The following is a 19731-nucleotide window of genomic DNA, read 5'->3' on the forward strand; positions in this document are numbered from 1 at the left end:
CACGTCTTTTCAACAGTTCTGAATGGAAATCTTTCAGAAACTTTACACAAAATTGTTTGCTATTCTGACCTTTTGTCCATTTTGGAATGAAAACAAACGTCGAAGCGTAAGAATTCCCTGCAGGATCGAAATTCCGATTTCCAGACAGACACGTTCTGGCCCTCCTGCCCCGAGCTGCTGCACCATATTGGACCTTGTGGCTTCATCATTCTGACAGCTGCCCCGCCAGCCATAGCTCTGAACGAGCAAAGCTGGCTCTTCAAAGTGCCTGGCTAACTGCACGTGATTATCTCACGCACATGCAGTGAACGCTTACGCACGCATGGAGTTTTACCGTCAGCCCCTCAGTGTCTAGTACAGCATGACAAGCAGCCCCACTTTTCTTGGGGCTCAGCGCACTAGCTAACAGCTTAGGCTGCTCACTGAATCTCCCACTTGGAAGCCCTCAGCCTCTGAAGACCACAATATGGGGCATGATTAAAGTAACACTGCCCTAGCAGAATGGAAGCACCAGGGACTTTGCAGGGCTCTTTTTGGGCCCTGACCGTAGTCTCTCCCCAAGGAGACTCTGAGCCCCCAGGCAACTAGCTGGGTGACAGAGGCAGGGCCAAAGGGGTGGATCACGGGGGACTGTCGACTCTCTTACTTGTAGAGTGTGACGTCCCGGTGCCCTTGCAGTTTGGGCAAGGCCTCGCCAGGCTGATCCACCGCCTCCAATTTCCCAAGGCTCGAAGGGAAGAAAGAGTGGTAGCGATCAGCCTCCTGAGGGTGGCGCACTTCTAAGGCTTCTCGTGGATTCAGGTACAAGGTGACAGGGATGGCTGGGAGGATGCTGATGTACCTGGGGAGAGTGGGGAAAGACGAGGGACCGGCTTAGGAACGGCAGGATGCAGAGATGGCAAAATCCCATAAGATCATCTAAGTCATCCCTCCCATGGGGCCACGCCAGGGCAGAGCCACTCCGAGTATTCTCTAGGGCTTCATCCAGGCCAGGTTTAGCTATCCCAACCCCCGGGGCTTTGTTACGTGCCTGGAAGAGCATTCCAAAGTCTAATGGGGCTCAGCTTCCTCCCTGAGCTCTCCGAAGAGGGGGACAAACAGCCAGCACTGGAGCTGCTCACTGGGGACTGCCTGGATTTCAGGGATTTTAAGGCCAGAAGGGACCAATGTGATGATCTAGCGACTGTCTGTATGGCTCAGGTGAGAGAACCTCGCCCCGGGAGCCTTGCACGGAGCCCAGTGAGCTGGCTGCACTGCAGCATGTCTGTCATTCACCCTTAGTTTGGCCTTTAATTCCAGATGGCCACAAGCGGCTCTCCGAACGTGTGCATATGGCCCCACTGCAGAGCAGCCACCTCTGGGGTGGAGGGAAGTCACCAGGCACACAGCACGCCCAACACCAGTGGGAAGGAAAGGGCATGTTTTGGACAAAGACAAAGCCCCATGCCACGTGCTCAGTGATGTCAGCATCCATGCAAGGCAGACTCAGCTGTTTGAAAGGGCTGCCCAGAAGACCCACCCGAAGTGAGCTGCGTGGAGTTTGGTTTATCTGCTCCAAGGGCGAACGGCTGAGCCAAACCTGATGGGATTCTATTCTGTGTGGACTCCAAGGGCTCTGGGCACCTGGTCTGCGACCCACTTGCCTTTTGGCCAGGGTGATGTTGTAGTAGCTGAAGAGGGATGGCCAGTGTCGGAAGGAGAGCTTCCTCCAGATCTCCTCATCCTCCACTCCCCACGTCACCTCCGCCTTGGTGCCAGGCTCCGGCTGCCCATTGCCTTGGCTCTCCGGTCCCTGCGCCCACGGCTGCTGATCTGCCTCCAGCCCATTCCGGGACTCTAGCCCTTCCTTCTGCTCGCGCTGCTGCTGCGTCTGGTTCTCTGACAGCTGCACGGGCTCCGAGGGGAAGACCGAGAGGGCGAGCTTGGCATCCCCAGCCGGAAGGACCCCTCCAGGAACTGGCATGGGAGGCAGTCCCGCTTCTCCCAGCGGGCTCTGCTCTGCGACCTGCGACGTGAGGTAGGTGCGGAGGCCAGCTGGATCCGTGTACACCAGGATTCCAATCCAAATCACCGTTCCAGCCTGCACCGTACAAGCGAAGAGACAAGGCTGTTTAGTACACGGCACCCTCCCCCCACCACCATAACTGTGCAGACACCAGGGCATCGGTGTGGCCAAACTTCAGCCACATCCCGCAAAGGGTGCACCCCGCCCTGAGATACAGCCCTGCTTCCTGGGACTGATGCCCATAGGCCTGGGCAGAGACTCACCCTTCAAAGAGGGACTGCAAAGGTCTGAAAACCACCCACAAAAACCAGACACTTGGGCTCCACCTGACACCCCCCCACCCATACATGCACAAGTGCACTCTGGGAAACCGGCTCCGTACTGACAACAGGGCCCCCATGACGTGCTGCAGAAAATACTTTAACTGCTAACGTAGTAAAATGCTGCTGTGCCAGCTTCCACGCTGCCCCCAGGACCTGAACTCTCCTTGGCTGGTCTGCCAGGGTTTCCGCCCTCCCCTCGCCCAACCATGCCTGAAGAGCCACCTCTGCAGAGCACCCCTCAGGTTGCAGGGTAAGTGGGAATTGTCAATCACTATCCATGTGCTATTTAGACAAACAAGAGACCACACGGCAGCTGGTCACTCCATTAAGCAGAGCCCTAGAGCAGACATGTGTAGGTAGAACATTTTCCTGGAAAATCAATTCTCTGACAGCAGCCACCCCTCTCAGGGGAGTGCAAGGACTGCCGAGAAACGAGGAGGCATGAGCATCTTTTGGGTGTCTGCTCCGTGGTTGTACAGCCAGGGCAGGGCGTGCACGGCCAGAGGGGAGGTGAATCAGACAACAAACAGCACAGGGTGTACCATGATGAGCCGCTGGGCCAGCCGGGTCCTGGCAAAAAAGTAGATGACCCGCAGCCTCTTGGGCAGGCGCAGATTCCTGAAGGACGACGGCTGCAGGGTGATGGTGTGGGGGGTGGCTGGTTGCATGGCTGGCTGGCGCTCGTACCTCTGGGAGCGGCTCACTGGCTTTGCCGGGGGCATGCAGGCTTCTGCTGGCAGCCGTTTGTTCAGGTCAGCGAGCTGCCAACAGGAGAGCACATGGAGTAGAGCCGCAGAGACTAGGCCCTTCCTCGAGAGAAACTAACACAATTAGCTGCACACACATCCGAGCCCAGGCACCGGCTGTTCTCACACACAGCTGTGCGGTCCACAGGTGCATGCCTTCATCTGAGCGCACAGTCTCACAGATACACCCATGACCACGCCTGTCCTTGGTCTCGCTATACTCATGTGATTGGAGCTGCTTACTTTCACACCCAACCGCCCTTGCTGCTGTTCCCCTGCCCTACCCACTCACCCCCACATCCGGATGCCTGGCATGCACTCCTGTCCATCCAAACCAGCCTGCTCACGCTCAGTCACGCCATGAAAAGCACAGGAATAAGCTGTCCTGGTCTCGCTGCCTGGCACAGCCGCAGAAAGGTCAAGCGTGAAAACCTACCTCCCGTGCCCGTCACCTACCTCCATCCGGCGAATGTCAATGGACAACACGGTGGTGAAGAAAAACATCTGTAGGAAGAAGTCAGACACTAGGCCAACCACAGCAAAGAGGCAAAACTCCTGCAGGACACAACATGTCCATGGGTCAGCAGAGGGCTCTCTGAGCTCACGGCAAGTCTTCTAACCCCAGAGTAAGCAGCACAGCAAAGGCCTGTCTATGGCACAGCCATGAGTGTATTCTACTGGCAATCCCTGTTATCAGTACTCTGGTTACCTTGGTGTGTGTGATGTTCGTTCTGGCGGAAGGTGCCCAGCTGATAACTCTGGAGACTGTGCAGTCATGGGACAGGCCTAACATTCTTTGCACTGATCATCCAAAAGTCTCAAAGTACTTTGGGTAAACTGAGGCAAAATTATTTGAGTCCACAGAGCAAGGCAGTGGCAGAGCTGGGACCTAAACTCATGACCCCCGATTCCCAGTCACGTGAACTAACCACTAGATCACAATGCCCCCCAGTCAGCAGCAGTGCCAGCTTTCTTGGCACCACTCCATCAATTAGCCTCACCCCTGACCTGAAGGTACCTCCTAGAGCAGTGATACTCAGACCTCAGTGCTTCAGGAGCCAAATTAGCAATCACCGTTCCCCAAAACAGCCACCTGAGTGTGACTCATTGTCTCATTTACTCTAGCACTCTGTATTCAGTCACACCATGATTTAATATCACATGCTGCAAAGAGCTGCAGGAGACACATTAAAGAGCTGCTTGCCGCTCCCGAGCCTCAGTCTGAGGATCGGTGTCCTACAGGGATGCAGGGAGTTCTGAGGCTAGTCAATTACTTCTACAACCAGGCCAGTTTATGCCAGCAGTGCTGGTGGTTTTGCGACGTGACCTGGCCTTAGACCTCCAACAATCATTTCACACTGTCCACCAAACAGACACTTTGCCGTCCCCAAACCCTTTCCATGGAGGTGGATGGATTCCATGAGCTAACAGGTCTTTTCAATTTCTAACCACTATGAACCTGTCAGGATAGTGATGAAGCTGGTTTCTCAGACCCCATGCAATGCTCAGCTCTCACCAGCAGGTGTCATTGCAGGCACAAGGATTACACAAAAATTGCTTATGCTCTAATAAATTGGTTAGTCTCTAAGGTGCCACAAGTCCTCCTTTTCTTTTTGCGAATACAGACTAACACGGCTGTTACTCTGAAACAAAAATTCCAACCTTTCTGATGAAGGGAAATGAACTGAGCCCTAAACCACAACAAAACAAATGTAATCAGTCACCCCAAACCCAGCACCAAGTGTCCCGCAAAGGGCTCCAAACCAAACTTTCTCCCCATAGGAAGGCATTTCGGAGGGTGACTCTTCTACCATCTGAGAACCAGACTCCTGTCAGCGTTTTCTACCACTGACAAGGGCCAGGGGACAAGGCAGGAGCGTGAGTTATAGATAAAAGCCCCTGGAGACGCAGCAGAAATCCCTTGTAGAGCCTGCTGGCCGCAGCCCCTGGGAACTGCAATTTCACCCATTGCGAAGCCAGTCAGGCTGCAGCCACTCAAATGGGGGTCACCAAGAGCCACTTGTTATGGGTCCTCGGCCTGATTGGCCTCCCCGCCTCACATGCAGTGCTGGTCACGCACTGCCTCAATCCAGGCACATTGGGACGGAAAGCGCCTAGTGGTAACAGGGAGAGACCGGCTCCTCCAGGCCTTCCAATCTAACCGAGAGGCTTCCCCAGCCTGCCAGGGCTATTCTCAAACCCAAGCAACACAAACAACTGCTTGGAGCCACAGGTGGAATTGGCAATTTACAGGCCTAGTAGGCCATATGAGGGGGCGTAATTCATCACTGGATCAGCTGCCCCCTCGGACAACAAAGCCACAAGGAAAGGCATCTCCTGGCTAGATATTTCCTTCTGCTCCTTCCCCAGCAGCTGGGCTGGAGATTTTGGGAGGGGCGGGACACAGGAGCACAAGGCCAAATCCACCCTCTAGACAAGGGTCCAGAAGGGAACAAAAGCCCGCCACAACCAGGGACTCCACAAAGGCTGGGCCAGCTCTGCTCTGTACAGAATTCCACATGGCACTTGGGAGCCAAGACACACCTGATCCTGGGAATGCCAGTAGTGAAAGGCTACGAACCAGGCAGACCCTGATCCTGTTCCGTCCGCAGCAAAGCTCTCATGGATTTCAGTGAGAGCAAGACTGGGCCCTCAGTCTGTGACTGTCAGATGTTTCACATGAGCAAGGTAGGCAGGGCATTGGCAGGAGCAGGAGGACACAGGACTACTCCCCAAAGCACCAAGGTGCATACAATGTCTCAGGGCCTGGGGTTTCTCCACAAGGCCTTCATTGGGCCGCCAGCCCCGGAGAATGGGCGTCCTGCACGTCTGCAATTCCTGGGAAGAGGCTCCCATCATTATAACTTGTACCAGAGTGCTTGCAAAATGGCTCCCTGCTTTAGGCATGGGGAGAGCAGCAGCTGGGGGGGGGGCAAATTCTCCTCCCCCAACTCGGATGGGCTGCCTGGGTGTGATTGAGAGGAGGCGGCCTGTCCAAATGTTTGGAGCTGATCCCAGGCCTTGGACAGTGGGAATTCCTCTTCCCTCTGCTGCTGCTCTCTGTACCATGCGGTGCCTAGATGACTTCAGCACTGCACTGCTCCCTTGGGCAACCACGAGCAAAGGTCCCTGCCAGATTTATGCAGCCCAGCTCCCTATTGCCAGGGCTCCTTGGACTCTGTGACACAAGGGCAGCATGTTATCTCCGCTGTGTCCTTCGCTCCCAGAGACAAAGATAAGGGAGACACACACACCAGACTCCCGCAGAGCAGCAGCCACTCTTAGACAGCATCGCTGTGGGGCTCTGCCTAGGGAAGCCAGAGTATGCAAGTCTGCACCCCAAGAAAGACAAAACCATGTACAAAGCACAGAATGAGTGTGACCACATACCTCGTGCCCCGACCTGGCACAAGCAAAAGCCATGCTGGCAACCTGCTGGCCAAGGACACACATGGGTGTGGGGCATAGTGGTACCTTCTTCCACAACCCCACTGACATGCCCCATCTCCCACTCGTCCCATTCGTCTCTTCTCTCCTTCTGTAAGAGGAGAGAAGAATGAGACGAGTGGGAGTCTAAGTGAGTCACTGGATGCTGCTGGATGGGCATGATGGGAAGAGATGACTTGGAGTCTAGATGGCATTCGCTCAAGCCAGAAATGTTGGAATTCGATTCACTGTCTCGCTGCAGCTCAGCAACCACCAGCCCTAAGCGGTCCACCTGTCACGTCAAACCAAGCAAACACCCACCTGCTGAATGCGTCAAAGGCCCCAAATGAGAAGCAGGTCCGACAACAAGTCCATGACTAATAGCATCAGTTCTATCGGAGGAATGCCACTCAACAACACAGAGAGCCGTTCACAGCCACAGCGTTAGACAAAATTCTGAGTGATACTAGGATTGGCATTGCTGCTGGCTATGACAACATATCGCTAGAGTTTCTGAAGCACCTTAGGACTTGTGCTCATCAGTGGCTAGTGCAGTTCTTCATGCGAGTAGTCAACATAGAGTGATTTCAGAAGACCTGGCCAATGTCAAACACCATTTGCTCTACTGCAACCAGGGAAAGAGCCACATAATGTTGCAAGCTATCCAACATCGGGGGAGGGATAGCTCAGTGAAACCCAGGGTTGTGAGTTCAATCCTTGAGGGGGCCATTTAGGGATCTGGGGCAAAAATTGAGGATTGGCCCTGCTTTGAGCAGGAGGTTGGACAAGATGACCTCCTGAGGTCCCTTCGAACCCTGATTCTCTATGATATCCCTGTTGGTCTGTGCCTTTCAAAGTGTGGGGGCATCTCGTTCTCCAGTGTATCTCCCCAGAAGTGGAGTCAATACTCAGCATCGAGCAAACAGGCTTTCAGAGAGGTTGAAGCACCTGTCATCAAGTGCTAGCTTTGACAACATTAATCAAAGACAGTTTTTAGAAGAACCTGAAGACAGGAGCCATATTTCTGGACATGACAGCAGCATATATGATATGGTCTGGCACACGGGGCTCCTAGTCAAACTGTTGAGAGCACTCCCAGCATGGATAGTCAATGTCCTTGACCTCCTCCTCCACAACAAACATTTCTGAGTACACATGGGAGAGGGCGTTAGCACGTGAAAAAGACAAACCACTGGTCTACCCCAAGGCTCTGTGCTGCCATTGACACTTTTCAATCTGTACACAAATGACCTTCTTGACCAGTTCTGCAAGTTCACATACACAGATGACACTTGCTCAGGCATCCAAGCATAGTCATTCCCAGTACTCGAAAGCACCCAAAACACTGACTTGACTAAGATGGCTGAATACTGTAATCAGTGGCATTTACAACTATTTGCGACCATGACAGTTTCAAGTGTGTTCCAAATCTTCACAACGCCAGAGCCCTCAAGAACTGAATATCTTTCTCAAAGGTCATTACTTGAACTATGAAGCTCACCCACGCTACTTAGAGTAACCCTAGAGAGATCTCTCACGTTTTAACCACCTGAGGAAAACTGCAGCTACAGTGAGGTCACATAATGTTCTAAGCAAATTGGCTGGGACTTCATGGAGAGCAAATGCTCAAACTCCACGCTCATCCAGTCCAGCCCTCTGTTACTCTGCAGCAGAATACTGTGCTCCGGTCTGGCTCCATCCGTCTCACGTCAAGTTAGTAGACACACAGCTACACTCAATCATGTGCATTGTCACTAGGATGGTTCGACGGACACCAGCACCATGCTCCCCGTGTTAAGCCACATCATTCCTCCACACGTCCGTTGGGAGGAAGCTACAGTCAGAATGGTTGAGAAGATCCAGGCAAACCTGAGCCTACCACAACACACAGACCTCTTCAACCACCCAAGAACGTGATTGTTGTGGAGGTGCCTGTTGTGCGCCCATATTTCTCTGCAATGTCAATATGGAGTGAAGAATGGTCTGTAGCTGATGTCAGAAACCAGTCTCATAACTGACCCCACTATGCGTGCACCCAACTTTGCTTTGCCATGCCACTCATAAACCCTTCAAATTTCAAATGGGCCAGGGTCAATGTGCAACCAGCCTTCACAGCTGGGCCACTGAGAAGTTCCCACGTGCGGCTGGGGCCAAAGACAGACAGCGCCACACATCCCTGATGACTGCCCTCTGCCCAGACTGGATGGTGGTCAGAGGGCTCTGCATTTCACTGATGAAGCTGGCACAAACTGGTTTGACAAACTCCGCATTCAATAATAACAAGAACACCAGAGAAACAAAGGCAGGATAAATGGAACTCCAATCGTCCCTCTGGGTTCTGTTTCCATCACTTAATCATAGTCATGTGATGTTTTCATACCGTGATCATGAGGGACCAGGTTCTCACTGCATATGCTGTGCTGTGATCTGGTCAGCTCTCTTTGAGAAGACTTGGTCTGGGCTTGCATGACAGGGCTGGAGCATGGCCAGGACCCTGCAAGACCCTCTACCTCTTGAAAAAAGTGATTTGGGGACTTATATACCATCAATGCTCTACACCAGTGATTCTCAAACTTATTTCATCAGGCCCCCCTTTTTTGTGTCTGCACTCATTTACGGCTCCCCATCCCCAAACAAGTACATATACCACTACCCAGCTCTGAAGGCAGAGCAGAGAGCAGCGGCTGCTGGCCAGGCACCCAGCTCTGACGGCAGAGCGGAGAGCAGTAGCTGCTGGCCAGGCACCCAGCTCTGACGGCAGAGCGGAGAGCAGCGGCTGCTGGCCAGGCACCCAGCTCTGACGGCAGAGCGGAGAGCAGCGGCTGCTGGCCAGGCACCCAGCTCTGACGGCAGGGCGGAGAGCAGCGGCTGCTGGCCAGGCACCCAGCTCTGAAGGCAGAGCGGAGAGCAGCGGCTGCTGGCCAGGCACCCAGCTCTGACGGCAGAGCGGAGAGCAGCGGCTGCTGGCCAGGCACCCAGCTCTGACGGCAGAGCGGAGAGCAGCGGCTGCTGGCCAGGCACCCAGCTCTGACGGCAGAGCGGAGAGCAGCGGCTGCTGGCCAGGCACCCAGCTCTGACGGCAGAGCGGAGAGCAGCACTGCACCAGCAGCAGCACAGAAGTGAGGGTGGCAATGTGAAAAGTGGTATTTGTCTCTCTCTCTTCTCAGCAGACTTAGCGCCCCACTGCCACCCTTACTTCCACACCGCTGCCACCCCGGGGCTGACAGCTGCCTCCTGGGGAGGGATTGAGGGCAGGGGAAGGAGAGCCCATGCCCAGGCTGCCTCCCAGTGAGGGACTGGGGTGGGGAAGGACCGCCCAAGCCTGGGTTGCCTCCTGGTGAGAGATGGGGTGGGGGGAGAAGAGCCTGAGCCTGGATGCCAGGACTCCGGCTGTCCCCTTTATCCCTGCGTCCTGAGTGGGCACGGTCTTCTGCATGAGTCCCAGCCATCCAGGGCTGACAGCCAGAGCTCTTAAATAAAAAAACAGAACCACACAGCTCGTGCCTCCCTTGACACATTCCTGTGCCTCCCTTGTGAGGCCCACCTCATAGTTTGAGAACTGCTGCTCTAGATCTTTGTTTTACATCTCATCTGAAAGACAGCTCCATCCACCAGTGCAGAGCCCCCCAACATCACACTGCGGCATGGGTTCAATACGGATTTCAATAGCCAACGGAAGTCTTACTGCTTCACTCTGGTAATAAAATTCTGCCTCCTCAAAAGGGAGGCAGCATTACCTAGAGGTTAGAACAAACAACTGGGGACCTGCGTTCTATACCTAGTGCTGTCACTACATTGTTGTACAACATCAGGCATGTCATGTCACCACTCCCTGCCTCAGTTTCCCCAACAGTTAAATGAGGATGTTACATACCCCAAAGTGGCACTGTGAAATTTGATGTTTGTAAAGTGCTTTGAGAAGGCACTGGAGAAGGGCAAAACACTATACATTCTCCTGTAGTTGCAAACGGAGATAGGACTCTTCATTTCCTGTCCTAAAGTGTGGCGTGGTGCAGCTGTACACTGTAAAACTGCTGTTGGATTTAACCCCAGAGGTGGCTGCATTTCAATAGGGAGTGACGTGATCCTTGTGTATTGAATGCATAAAGCCACTTGAGATCCTCTGGGAGGTGCCAAGCTTGCTACTGAAAATCAGCTACTGCCATTGTGCTTGTAGCTGAGGTTACACACCTCTTCTCCACAAAATCCTTAACCGTTCATATTGATCAACCACACACACCTGGATGGCCGGGACGAGCGTGAAATAACCAATCAGGATGATCCCAAGCTCTGTGGCCATGTTCTTCATAATAGACCAGCTCTCATTGCTCAAGCCTAGAAAACAAAACATGCTAGTGATTAGAACAGGGGACTGGTGCTCAGGACTCCTGGGTTCTAGTCTGCCTCTGCGAGTGAACTTAGAAAAGGCTCTGTCCCTCAGATTCCCTACCTGTAAAAGGGGGATAATACTCTGAGATCGTGACAGAAGGCAGCAAAGCCTTATTATTATTACCGGAGACAGGAAGTTTCTGAGATTAGAAAAAATTAATTTCCTTTACTCAGCTACCCAGAGAGACCAACCCTTGTAGTCTAGGGAACACTGGGTCACAGCCAATCCACCAAAATATGGACGAGCCCCTTGTTTTTGTCCATCCCTCTATAAAGGGAGCACAACACTTTGAATAATGTGCAAGGGATCATGCTAAATTCTTCACATGGTTTTTGGCTGGTAACATGCTCAACCGTGAGTCATTCTGACTGCCTGCCAGGAGCCCAAAAGCCAGCCTGAACATGTATGGAGCAGCCAGCACAGACTCTTGGACTATCTCAGCATGCAATGCTCCACCTTGAGCTAAGCAGCCTGCATGAGTGGACTGCATGATGAGCTATGCCACCCCCAGGGGGCGTAGCACCATAGTAAAGACATGAACCTGTCCCCCGTGGGGCTGCATGCAGCCTGTAGGCAGCACTTTGGCCATTCGTGCTCTGAGAAGACATGGCACCAAAGGTCCATACTAGGGGATGTTGCAGCCATCCCTGTGCCAGTGATTATTTCACAGCAGGTTATGTAGCATGGAGGAACCACGGCTGTGTTCCAGGCTCCCAGTGACTAGGGGACCCCTTGATGGGCTTACAGGAACTCCTGGGCTTGACAAGCAACAAGCTGAAATGGACATTAGACCCAGAGTGCAGAACACACAGCTCCCACATAACAGCATCTCGGTCCAAGGCTGTTTCACGCCCTCTCGCAGGCCAAGAATTACAATCACTCCCCTTTGGGGCTGGAGCGAATAGGAATTTCCCCCTTGCCAGAGCCAGACGGGTACCTTGTGCAATCCTCAGTTTTACTTCCAGGTCAACGGGCGTGGAGACGACCGATTTGGTGAGAACCAGCACATTCTCCAGGCCAATCACCACCACCAGGTACGGAAAAATCTCCCTAGGAAAACAAAGCCAAGCGTGAGAACCAAGGGAGCAGCCAGGCGCCCTTCAGCTTAGTCCGGGGCAGGGCTGGTTACAAGCTCTCATTTGCTACTTCAGCAAGCTGCAGTAAGGGGCCCTCTCGCACCGTGCTTTTCTGCGACCAGGCGAGAGGTTGTGCAGTGTCTGGTTCAGACAAGCGGTAACATTTCAGCAATGCTGACCGTGTTACTACAGACTGGCCATCACGTGCCATCCTTATGTTAGATTTAAGCTTGCCAGGGCAGGGACAGTGCCCTTCTGGGTGTCTGTACATGCTAGCACAGGGGGCCCTCGGCCAGGGTCCAAGCTTTGAGCACTGCAGCAAAAGCTAACCATAAACAGCCAGTAAACGAAAACTAGCAAGTTGGGGAGGAGTCAGAGCCAGGCGCCAACACAAACTCCACTGATGAACCCCAGGCAATCCTTACACTATCCAAACCAAACCACTGCAGAGAGAGTCAGGGGATGTGTGGGGGGTGGGGTGGGGGAGGGAGGGAGGAAGGATGGAGAAGGGGCAGGCGCCCATGGGTAGCGGGTTCCTCACCGTACAGCTGCTACTACAAAGACTCAGCTCTGCTACAATCGTAGACACTGGGGGGGAACTCCCCCAAAGGATGCCTGATGCCTGGAGCAAGCCTGTGCTGAGAGCGCAGGGGGAAGCCTTGTCTGTGCAGGACACTGCAATGCAGATGGAGGCCGACGGAAGAGGACAGCTGCCTGGCCTTTTGTACAGTAGGGAGGGTCAAAGGAGGGGCGTGCCAGCTGGACGGGCACTGAAGGCCCAGCAGTGGGGTTTCCTAACACTGACCTTCCTGCCGCTGAAACGAAATCCCTTCTGCCTGTCTGAGGTCAGGCTGCGGTGATCAGCAAGTGCTGCTGACTCCTGTGGCCCTGGAGACTGAAGCCCTCTGATCACAGACCAGCTGGAACCTGCGCTGCCCCGACTTGCTCTGCCCTGCCCCTGCACTGGAGGGGTCATGTCATACCTGGGCCTCCTGAGCCCATCAGCTAGCCCGATGGGGGGATAGGTTTGCAGTGACATGGACACCCAGAGCTCCCCACTCCTTCCCCACAGTGAGTGCTGGCCTTTGGTCACCGGCCAGGTGTGGAACTAGTCACCTGGATTGAAAAGCTCCATGGCCCATGAGCCCATCAGTCCCTTGCAGCCTTTCTAAAGGCCAGGAACATCATGAAACTCCAGTGCCCTGATCCAGCTCCAGCGTGAGCCATTACAATCTGCCTGTCTAGTGAGGAGAGACATCAGCCTCTGGGAAGATTTCCCTCTTCCCCTTCGCGTCAGGGTACCTAAACAGCTACCACCGTGGGCTGGGATCAGATGGGGCAGCGCAAGGAACCAGTGAGACAAGACTGATCACCATGAGTGTTGCTACACAACTGCAGCCTATCCACTCTCAAGTCGCATCCTGGCAGAGGAGAGTTCTGAGGCCTGGCTTGAAGGAGGACAATGAGTTCGTTTTTCCAAAACTACAAGACTTTCCCTGGCCCCTGCTGGGGCTCCCATCACCCCTCCCTCCTACTGCCACTATTCTCTGGGCTGCTCACAGCAGCCGGGCTGGCTCGGTTCAGGGGAAGCAAACAGCTGCTCCAAGCATAGGGCCAGTACCCAGGATTTGCTGAGCATGGCAGGTTCCAGCTACCTCTCTGCCACCACCAGCCAGTCATTCACAGACATCGACCTCTCCCGTGGGGGCACCGAAATCCATGCCCCAAAGGTGACCACTGCACTACGAGCACTGGGCTTGTGTGGCACGGAAAGGGGTGGGCAGGAGAGGGAGCCAAGACGGAAACTCTTCTCTGTGGCGATGCAGCAGCAGGCAGGATGGCTAAGCAATGGGGCTGGAGGCAAAGCAATCCGGGTGGCTGCCTTTGCTGCTGCCTGTGTTGAGCCCTAAGGACCAAGCGCTGCCCTCGGTTACCCGCAAGCAGCTGCCACTGGCTTCAGCAGGAGCCACACACGTGTAACTGAGGGCAGAACAGCTTTCTCCTGTCGTCAAGGTCAAACGCTGCGTTTAGGGAACCGACGAGTCTGGCACCGACGGCAGCTCTGCTTTCTCACCCGAACTGATCCATTAAACAAACATGGCAAGATGAAGCCGCACTGGCTCCTTTTCCAAACAAGAGCAAAGCCACAACCCTCTCCCCGGGCTGCCGGCGGCGCTAGCTGCTCTCGCTCAAGCTGCCAGCGAATGGGAGTGGGCAAGTGTGGTGACTGAGCTCCCAAGTAGCAGTGGCGTGATCCAAAGGGCCCCAGCCCACTGGCCAATGCGTTCTGCCAGGGGAGGGGGACGTTGCACTCACACCAGATCAGCTGAGAGAGCCGCAGGGGCATGTCTGTAGCGTGAAGGTCACGCTGTGGGAATCACACAGGCACTGGCTAATGCCCTCTCAATGGTTGCATAAGAAAGTGATGCAAGTATTAAATGGGGGGGAGGGGGAGGGAGAAGGGTGCAGGGTTCTCCATAACCCGCTATCTATTGTGACATAGCTACCTAGAGAGAGAGAGAGAGAGAGAGTGGGGCGGGGGGATTGTATAACACATTTCCTCTAGTGCGTTCTCCCCTCCCCCTTTGTCCACACCCTCAATGCAGAACCACAGCCCCCACTGCAAGCTGCACCTCCATTCTGCAGCCACGCCCCCTTGATTCCTTGACTTTAGCAAAGCTTTTGACACGGTCTTCCACAGTATTCTTGTCAGCAAGTTAAAGAAGTATGGGCTGGATGAATGGACTACAAGGTGGACAGAAAGTTGGCTAGATTGTCGGGCTCAATGGGTGGTGATCAATGGCTCCATGTCTAGTTGGCAGCCGGCATCAAGTGGAGTGCCCCAAGGGTCGGTCCTGGGGCCAATTTTGTTCAATATCTTCATAAATGATCTGGAGGATGGTGTGGATTGCACCCTCAGCAAGTTTGCAGAGGACACTAAACTGGGAGGAGTGGTAGATACGCTGGAGGGTAGGGATAGGATACAGAGGGACCTAGACAAATTAGAGGATTGGGCCAAAAGAAATCTGATGAGGTTCAACAAGGACAAGTGCAGAGTCCTGCATTTAGGAAGGAAGAATCCCATGCACCGCTACAGACTAGGGACCGAATGGCTAGGCAGCAGTTCGGCAGAAAAGGACCTGGGGTTACAGTGGACGAGAAGCTGGATATGAGTCAACAGTGTGCCGTTGTTGCCAAGAAGGCCAATGGCATTTTGGGATGTATAAGTAGGGGCATTGCCAGCAGATCGAGGGACGTGATCGTTCCCCTCTAGTCGACATTGGTGAGGCCTCATCTGGAGTACTGTGTCCAGTTTGGGACCCACGCTACAAGAAGGATGTGGAAAAATTGGAAAGTGTCCAGTGGAGGGCAACAAAAATGATTAGGGGACTGGAACACATGACTTATAAGGAGAGGCTGAGGGAACTGGGATTGTTTAGTCTGCAGAAGAGAAGAATGAGGGGGGATTTGATAGCTGCTTTCAACTACCTGAAAGGGGGTTCCAAAGAGGATGGATCTAGACTGTTCTCAGTGGTCACTGATGACAGAACAAGGAGTAATGGTCTCAAGTTGCAGTGAGGGAGGTTTAGGTTGGATATTAGGAAAAACTTTTTCACTAGGAGGGTGGTGAAACACTGGAATTCATTACCTAGGGAGGTGGTGGAATCTCCTTCCTTAGAAGTTTTTAAGGTCAGGCTTGACAAAGCCCTGGCTGGGATGATTTAAGTGGGGATCGGTTCTGCTTTGAGCAGGGGGTTGGACTAGATGACCTCCTGAGGTCCCTTCCAACTCTGATCTCCTATGATTCTGTGGCACCCCAGGCTGGAAACTGGGGGGTAGCTCCCTTTGAAACAGGAAAGTGCAGGTTTTATTGCATTCTTTAGGAAAGCGGAGTAGGCACTCAACTCCTGCGTTATTGAGCTCCCAGGGAATCCCATTCACTCTATGCTGGCCCCACTTTTGCCATTTCTCAGTGTGCTGCCGCATTTTGCATCATCACCAAGTAACTCCATCACAGAAGCTGCCAAGAGGAAGCAGAAGGTTGTAGCAGTTGAGTAGGGATAGCTGGGACTTCGCCCACCTGGAAAGCCTTGGGAAGCAGTATAGTATGATGGGAGAAACACATCAGCTGGGTGTTTCTGCTGAAAGGATCAGCAGTCAAACAGCAAACACTGGCAATATTTAACAGTTACCATCTTTCAGCATGTCAGAGTCAACAACGAATTGAAATGAACTGGGCACTTCACAGCTCTCAGAGCCTTGTTCCAGGCTGCCTGCAGATTTCCCTGCCTCAGTTCAATTCAGGTCATGCTTTTCTGGTTATCTTCACACCATGAGGGCTAGAACTATCTTTTGTTTAATTAAAGCTCTGATTCTAGAGCAGACACTGTGGCTGGAGGTGGATTCTGGGGCAAATTCCATGTCTGAAGAATCACAAACTATAAGGGAGAGGGAAAAGGGCAGGAAAACAGCTGTGTTATCACCTTCGCTGTTAATGTTTGTAACATGACCAGGGGAAAAGTTAATCTGAATTGTCACAGATCCCTAAAACATCTCCTCAAGCCTGCTATATAGCCTCCTCTGGATGCCCTGGGAGGCTAGAGACGGCTGTCTCTTTAGAAGTCTGCAGTCACACCACCTCGGGCTGTGGTCTTGACAGATCTCACAAGCTAAGCTGGGCCAGTACTGGGACAGGAGACTTCCCAGGAGGACACCGACTGGAAATGCTGCTGGGGATTCAGTAGGGGGCGCTCATTCCTCAGACGCTGGACTAGACAGTTACCCCAGCCTGTTGTTACTGATACTGGTTTCAGATAAGCCCCAGCCCCTCGCCATTCCTGGTTTTTCTTAAAGATCTCAGAGCATTATTTTTCTTTCCAACAAACACGTTAGCCCTGGTACCCTGGCCTAATGCAAACTCAAGCGATTCTATTTCGCCTGCCTGCAGTCCCTTTGTCATTTCAGCTGGACATAGTACTCTCTTCACTTTCTGGCCACAACTGCCATGTAGAAACTGCATTTCACTGGGGAAACAAATACACATACCCAGAGATCACTTCTGGGCAACTTCCTGTTGAAAGAGACCACCTCAAGAATCCTCCAGTCCAGCAAGTACGGCTCGGCTCCATCTTTATTAAAAGACCCTGCTATTAACCAACCAAATTTTGTCAGTCTCTGGCACTGGCCACTGTCGGAAGACAGGATACTGGGCTAGATGGACCTTTGGTCTGACTCAGTATGGCCGTTCTTATGTAATCCTAGGATCTACGTACTGCCCTCCAAACAGCATGCTTAATGATGGTACCGTACAAAACCAAAGCGCGAGAGACCTGACATAAGAAAAGGCTCTACTAAAACCCTCCCCTCCAGTAACCTTGCTGCAGAAACAGGTCAAATGAAAGCTTGAGCAAACAGACAGGGCTGACATGGCATCCTAAAGCTGGCCAAACACAAGCTCCGGCACACTGCCAGAGGGTGCAGGTTCCATCGAGGACACCTCGCCACCAGGCCTGGAAAGCTACCCCTCATGATCGGCAGGAAGAGAACCCCAGCAGATGGTAAGGTTGCAAAGGGACACAGGGAGAGAGGTGATCTCTCAGGTAGCTGGCTCTCAACCCTCCCCTGGCCTATCAGCACCACTTCCATCTCACCCAGACCAAGCTACCTGGCTCCCACCATGTCCCCACCTCTGACAGGTGCTGGGAAAGGAGAGACCAGAGTGTCAGCGTTTGATGAAAGGAAGAGAGATCCTACTGCCTTTCAAATACTGAAGGGTCTAAATGCCTCACGATCTCCCCTTGCAGCCCTATGCACATGGGAGACAAGATGCATCCCCGTGGGACCCCTCCCTGTGAGAGCCTTTATAGAGAGAGGGAGCTGCCACCAGACCTAACAAAATGGGTTACATGTGTCCCACACAGGAAGACCCCATCCTCCATCCCTCGCAGTCAGGTCTCTGTGGTAAGCCTACCTATGAAACCAGACTGTGGGGGCCAGGGGTAGGCAGGGAGTCAAGAGGTGCCGGCAGCTGCTCCAGCATGAAGAGAGGGTTCGAGAATGGACCACAACGTACCAGGTTGCTCTCATCACGAGCGAAGCAAAAGAAATGAGTTCTAAGTGCAGTGAGACCTGTGAGCCTTCTTAGCGCTTGTGGGAGGGAATTCCCCAGGCTAGAGCTGGCTCCTGAGACAGTTCTGGCTCCTGCGCTCACCAGCCTCCCCCGTTGGCTGGTAGCATCGCTGTCCCAGGGGAACGTAGATAGCAAGGGGGGTGGCTGTGCTGTAGGGAGAGGCAATCTCTCAAGTGGGCTTCGACAGAGATCTTGACCTGGGCGCTGTATTCAGTGGGAAGCCTACGGAGAGCAAGCACCAGGGTGATGCACTCACAGGGCCCCGTGTTACTTAGCAGGAAGGCTGCTGAGCTTTGTGCCTGGTAGAGCCTTTCCAGAGCATGCAGTTTCCCACCTCGGTACAGCCAAGTGCAGTAACCCAACCTGGAGGTCACCCAATGCATGGATCGCAATACACATGAACACCGCCGCCCAAGGGAAGAGTCAATAATCCCCACCAGTAACAGCCCCAAAGCCTCCCTGCTAGTCCCCATCAGCCCTGAGCACCAGGTTCGTCCAACCTCACTGAGCAAAACACAGAGAACCTCGGCCAGGAAAGGCAAAGACACACAACCTCCTGCCCTGGACATCGGTCTGATTCAGAGCAGGCTTCCTGCCACTGGCATGCCAGCCATGGTGACTGGAACAGGAAGAGGCTGTCTACGTGCCAAGCTGCTGATGTTTAGGGAGAAAAGATGGACACAATATTTCATTAATCTGTCAGCAGCCAAGTGTGACAGATGTGCAGCAAAATGTCCCCAGGAGGCCAGGAGCCGTCCAGTCCATCAGTATCCTGGGGAAGGAGGGCCAGGCAATGTGGAAAGTGATCAGGCAATGAAAGTGGGTATGGTTAGAAAATCCTCAATCCTGGACACAAAGGGGTAAGTAGCCGGCATCAGACAGGTTAGCACCCACCCTCCCTTTGTCCCTTCTTTTAGCAGGAGACTCTTATTTCTGGAAACCTACCCTCCGTTGAGAGTAGGTGTCAGGCCAAACAGCGTACACAGACCCACCGACATGAGCAGAGAACTGAGCACCGTCACAACTGCTGCCAGGGCCAAGCCCCATTTCGACTTCACCATGTCAATCTTCCCTGTGAGAGAGAACACGAGGCCCACATCACTGGGGGAAAGCCAGTGCCAACTCCCCCATCATGGGGAGCAGGATCCGCGTGCTCATTCACTTCGAGAGGCAGCGCGCTAGACAGGGATGGTAGTGGTGGGTTCAAGGCCTCGGGCGCCTAGCTGGTGTTGACATAGCAACACAGTACCAGAGAGGCACGCTCCAGCCAAAGGACACAGCAGAAGAGAGCAACGCAGGGATGGGCCACAGACTCTCATTCCAGCTACAGGATGGTCCAGGGCACGTGTGAAAGGAGCATACGTAACCTCAGATCAGTGGCAGGTCCTGACGGCACAAACACAGACTATTTGTGGGATCTTTCTGGCCGTGGGCTGGTCCCCCAGGAGAAGCGGGACATGTGCCATCATGTGGGGCATTTAGAACTGAATAGGTCAGAGTCCTGTAGGATATACCACAGGGAACAACCCTGCACTGGCTCAGGGAACGGAACAGCTGAAACTAATAGGGCCTCTTCCCCTCTAAATCCTAGTTCTATGTCCCAGTGGAAATTTAGCTTCACCTGGCTGCGGGAGT

General features: G+C 53.5%; 1 protein-coding gene across 10 annotated transcripts in view; it reads right to left on the reverse strand.

Annotated features, from left to right (window-relative positions):
- SCAP (SREBF chaperone) overlaps positions 1–19731 on the reverse strand; it is a 109910-nt gene that overhangs the window by 10910 nt on the left and 79269 nt on the right. For all 10 annotated transcript variants that reach the window (XM_084621509.1, XM_084621512.1, XM_084621505.1 and 7 more), the window contains 7 exons: positions 19042–19168; positions 11828–11940; positions 10741–10835; positions 3531–3629; positions 2871–3089; positions 1644–2080; positions 647–841 (listed from right to left, as the gene is read on the reverse strand). In XM_084621509.1, the coding sequence (XP_084477635.1) occupies positions 647–841; positions 1644–2080; positions 2871–3089; positions 3531–3629; positions 10741–10835; positions 11828–11940; positions 19042–19168 (1285 nt within the window). The remainder of the gene's footprint in view (positions 1–646; positions 842–1643; positions 2081–2870; positions 3090–3530; positions 3630–10740; positions 10836–11827; positions 11941–19041; positions 19169–19731) is intronic.

Source organism: Lepidochelys olivacea (genome assembly GCF_965140295.1).
Source record: "Lepidochelys olivacea isolate rLepOli2 genome assembly, chromosome: 2".
NCBI classification, from domain to species: Eukaryota; Metazoa; Chordata; order Testudines; family Cheloniidae; genus Lepidochelys; species Lepidochelys olivacea.